Source organism: Propithecus coquereli, unplaced genomic scaffold (genome assembly GCF_000956105.1).
Source record: "Propithecus coquereli isolate 6110/MARCELLA unplaced genomic scaffold, Pcoq_1.0 Scaffold158, whole genome shotgun sequence".
Classification (NCBI taxonomy): Eukaryota; Metazoa; Chordata; class Mammalia; order Primates; family Indriidae; genus Propithecus; species Propithecus coquereli.
In genome coordinates this window covers 1,950,207-1,955,067 of record NW_012140302.1, presented here as the reverse complement: position 1 = coordinate 1,955,067, position 4,861 = coordinate 1,950,207, and the positions used below count along the sequence as shown (strand labels likewise).

Genomic DNA, 4,861 nt, shown 5'->3' with positions numbered 1-4,861 from the left:
GCATTTTATGTAAATGTTCTTTTTAAAACATAATTTTATGTCTTATAAAACATTTTAAATGAATAGATACAACACAACAAACACCTGTGTGCCCACATTATATCTTATTTTCTTTATACTAATTTTAAATAAATGGTATGGAGGGCCCTGTATTATCTCTTCTTAATCCCATTACCCTTCCTCCTTTCCTAGAGATAAATACTTTCATTAATTTTTTGATTCTCTTGCATGCCTTTATACTTCATATGTTAAATATGACCAGTCTGAGCAAGAAAATAGGAAATGGAAGATAAAAAATTAGCTGGATGTGGTGGTACATGCCTGTAATCCTAACTACTCAGGAGGCTGAGACAGGAGGATTGCTTGAGCCCAGGAGTTTGAGCGAGCTATGATGATGCCCAGGGCAGCAGAGTGAGACTCTGTCTCAAAAAAAAAAAAAAAAAAGGAAATTGACCCTCCCTTCCTTACTTCCCCCCTTCATAAGACACACACACACACACACACACACACACACACGCACGCACGCACGCACGCACGCACCCATTCCCATCAGCAGCGTATGACAGTTCCTGTTTCTCCACATTTTTGTCAAAATTATATATTGTCAAATTTTCTAAATTTTTGCTAATCTGATACATATGAAATGATATCTCATGAGGTAAATTTGCATTTCCTTGATTTCTAAGTATCCTATTTTATATTTATTGGTCATTTAAGTCTTCAGTGAATTTCCTGTTCCTATTCTTCACCCATTTTTTCTGTTGGATTGTCTTTTTCTTACTCATTTAAGTTTGTGACTCCTTTCATTGAGCAAAAGCTTTAAATTTTAATGTATTAATAGCAAATATATCTTTTCCTTTATGATTTATATGTTTTATGGCTTGTTTAAGAAATTATTCTTTGATATCTGAACATATTCAATGTAGTAATGTATCAGAAATTATACTTATAGATTATCAAGTAGAGAACAAACAATAAAATAGAAAAATGGACAAAGGATATGAAAAGACCAATCACAACAGAGAAAATCTAGGTGGCCAATATACATGAAATTACAGTGGTAAAAATCTTCTTTGCAGAGAATAGGAATACACATGTAAAAATAAATTGCTGCAGCATTTTTGGAAAACAATCTAGTAACATCTGTTAAAGCTTTACCTCTCCTAATACAGGCACCAGTAAGTGTGTCTAAGATGTTCAGTACAGTGCTGCTTTTTTTGTAGTCTCACAAGGCTGAAAATAAAGTGAACATAAAAGCCTTTTGTACAGGATGTTTTAATAAATCTATACCCCAGACTGTTATGTAGTCATTAACAAAAAAATTAAAGCTAAGCTGCACAAAAATATGTTTAATATCCCATTTTTGTAATCAGACTAACAAAATTAAGATCTTTATAAATGTATACACATAATATATATGCATGGAGAAAATATACAAAGACTTACCCTCTTAATATAGGTTATGGAGAGGGGATGAATCAGGGTGAAAAGAGGATTCAAACAAAAAATTTATGCCTGGGTGCACTGGCTCACGCCTGTAATCCTAGCACTCTGGGAGGCCGAGGCAGGAGGATCGTTTGAGCTCAGGAGTTCGAGACCAGCCTGAGCAAGAGCGAGACCCCATCTCTACTGAAAATAGAAAAAAATTATCTAGACAACTAAAAATATATGGAAAAAATTAGCCAGGCATGGTGGCGCATGCCTGTAGTCCCAGCTACTCGGGAGGCTGAGGCAGAAGGATCGCTTGAGCCCAGGAGTTTGAGGTTGCTGTGAGCTAGGCTGATGCCACGGCACTCTAGCCCGGGCAGCAGAATGAGACTCTGTCTCAAAAAGAAAAAAAAAATTTTTTTAAAGTGTTTATGTATTTGAATAGATGTTCATCCAAAGAAAATATACAAATGGCCAATATGCACATGAAAACACGCTCAGCATCACTAACCATTAGGCAAGTGGAAATCAAAACAGCAATGAGATACCACCTTACATCTATTGGGATGGCTGCGTCAAAAAAAAAAAAAAATGGTGAAGCCGGGTATGTGCTAGCCTATAGTTCCAGCTACTCAGGAGGCTGAGGCAGGACAATCACTTGAGCCCAGTAGTTCAAGGCTGCAGTGCACTATGATCCTACCTGTGAATAGTTATTGCACTCCAACCTGGGCAACATAGGGAGACTCCCATCTCTGAAAAAGAAAAAATGTTGGCAAGAGTATGGAGAAATTGAAACCTTTGTACCCTACTGGTGGGAAGGTAAAATGGTGTAGCCAGTATGGAAAACAGTATAGTGATTCCTCAAAACGTTAAAAATATAATTACCATAAGATCCAGAATTTTGGTTCTGGGTATATACTCAAAAAAATTGAAAGCAGGGTCTCAAAGAGATACTTACACACCTCTGTTCAAGCACCGTTATTCTCAAGAACCAAAAGGTAGAAGCAACTCAAGTGTCTGTTGATGGATGAATGCAGAAACAAATGTAGTATACACATATAGTAGAATATTGTTCAACCTTTCAAAGGAAGGAAATTCTGATACATGCTACAACATGGATGAACCTTGAGGACATTATGCTAAGTGAAATAAGCCAGTAGCAAAAAGGCAAATATGTATGATTACACTTTTCTGGGGTATCTAGCATAGTTATATTCAGAGAGACAAAAAAATAAAATAGTGGTTTCTAGGTGCTAGGGGAAGGGAGGAGAGGAAACTTGTTTAATGAGTACCATATAGAGTTTCGGTTTTGCAAGATAAAGCGTTCTGGAGATTGGTTTCGCACTATGTGAATGTATAAACTGTACACTTAAAAATGGTTAAGAGGATAAATTTTATGTGTATTTTACCACAATTTTTTTAAGAAAATACTGATAACATGATAACATCTGTGCAATGAAGTAAATTATTTAAGTGTGTGATTTTATTAAGAAATTAATTTAGGATGGGTGCGGTGGCTCACACCTGTAATACTAGCATTTTGGGAGGCCAAGGTGGGGGGACTGCTTAAGCCCAGGAGTTTGAAACCAGCCTGAGCAAGAGCAAGACCCCATCTCTACAAAAATAGAAAAATTAGCCAGACGTGGTGGTGCGCACCTGTAGTCCCAGCTACTTGGGAGGCTGAGGCAGGGAGGGTCACTTGAGCCCAGGAGTTTGAGGTTGCAACAAGCTATGATCATGCCACTGCACTCTAGGCTGGATGACAGAGTAAGACTCTGTCTCAAAAAAAAAAAAAAAAAATTACATAAACCAAGTTTAAGCATTTAAATCATCTATATTAATAATTGGTAAGGTAGATTTTCAAATATAAAACTAAAGATTCAAGTTACTCTCATAAGCTGGCTGGACCTTCTTACTTATTTTTTGAACCCTAAGATTATTTTAGAAAATTAGGATCTGAATCAAGTAAGGCCAACACAGTGGTGTTTTTCTTACACACATGCATGAAAAACTCTTCTATGATGATGATGGTGTGGTTATATTAAATAAAAATGTTAACTTTTTTCTGCCAGTAAAATAGATTTTTAAGTTAGTTTTTCAATCCTGCCATTTCTTTTTAAGAGAAATACCAGTAGACAGACAAAGCCACTCAAAGTTCAAGTTATGCATTCATCTATTGTCGCGCATCAGAATTTTGGTTTGAAACTTTTGTCTTGGCTGGGAAGTATTATTGGATATTCAGGTAGGTTCATAAAAATTTGTGCTAATTATCTGTTAAAATGAGCTCATGTGCCCTTGCAAAACTGTTTTGGAAAAAATATCAAGTGGAATAATTTCTTGCTTTAATTTCACATTTTAGAATACCATCTCAGACTATCTTTATACACAGAAAAACCAAATTTTGTCCTATGGTATTTTTTTATATGCACACAAAGAATTCTCTGTTAAAATAAATTCGGGAAACATTGGGTTAAACAATTATAAAGGACTTTAATATGCTAATGCAATGTAAATTTTACAAACTTGATTTTAAAATCTTTTCTTTTAATGGAACATCCTGTGGAGCTCTTCCACTGTGTTACCTGGAAAAATGCTACTGTAAATAAAACCTAAGTGATTAGCAATTTAAAAGATAAAACACTAATGTTAATATCTCTAAATCCTATAGCTTTTGGTTACCAATAATTTGCAACCCCAAAAATTTGCAAATTGGAAGTTATTGATTTGAATTTTTAAAAATTTTTCCATGGTCTACAAGTTAGATAATTTTTCTTTATGTAATGGTAACAGAATTAAGAATCATCTTGTCCCCAAAAATACAAGTCTTGTGTATAACACTAAAGGGTAAAATTGGCATAGATCTAAGCTATCTGTCATGCTATTCTTTAGGCAAGACTATGAATAAATACATTCAGATGTTTACTGTAAAGAAAATTTCTAAAACATTTGTGTTGAAAGGCTGTGACGAAGAGCATTACCACACTGAACTGACAGTTGTAAATATGGAGGCATGGAAGTTTAGGAGAACATGTTTTCTTGCCTTTTAAATGTCTTTCCAGTTATTTTTCTCAGCCCCATATTCTTTATTTTTGGTGTTTTCCATTGGATGCCTGTATGCCAAGTACTGTGGTACAGTATTAATGAATAGTATCATGGAAGTAATTTCCTGCTGAAAATTTTGAGATATTTATCGATAATTTAAATGCTTATATTTAATATTTATATAAGGTTTTCCCTTTAGCCTTTTAATTACTTCTATTTGGCAAATTTATAATTCAATTTAAAAGTTACTCCATTTGTTATTATTTTGCCTGCTTGAAGAAGACTAAAAACACTGATTTAAATTATAAAGTATGGTGAAACAAAAAGATGTTAAAGATTTGGTTACTTTAATGCTTATATTAATATTTGAAGAACTTTTCTAAAGTTTAGC

At 34.4% G+C, this 4,861-nt stretch overlaps 1 protein-coding gene across 1 annotated transcript in view; it reads left to right on the top strand.

Annotated features, from left to right (window-relative positions):
* UBR2 (ubiquitin protein ligase E3 component n-recognin 2) overlaps positions 1-4,861 on the top strand; it is a 195,953-nt gene that overhangs the window by 70,523 nt on the left and 120,569 nt on the right. The window contains 1 exon segment of the mRNA XM_012640800.1: positions 3,550-3,674. Within this exon segment, the coding sequence (XP_012496254.1) occupies positions 3,550-3,674 (125 nt within the window).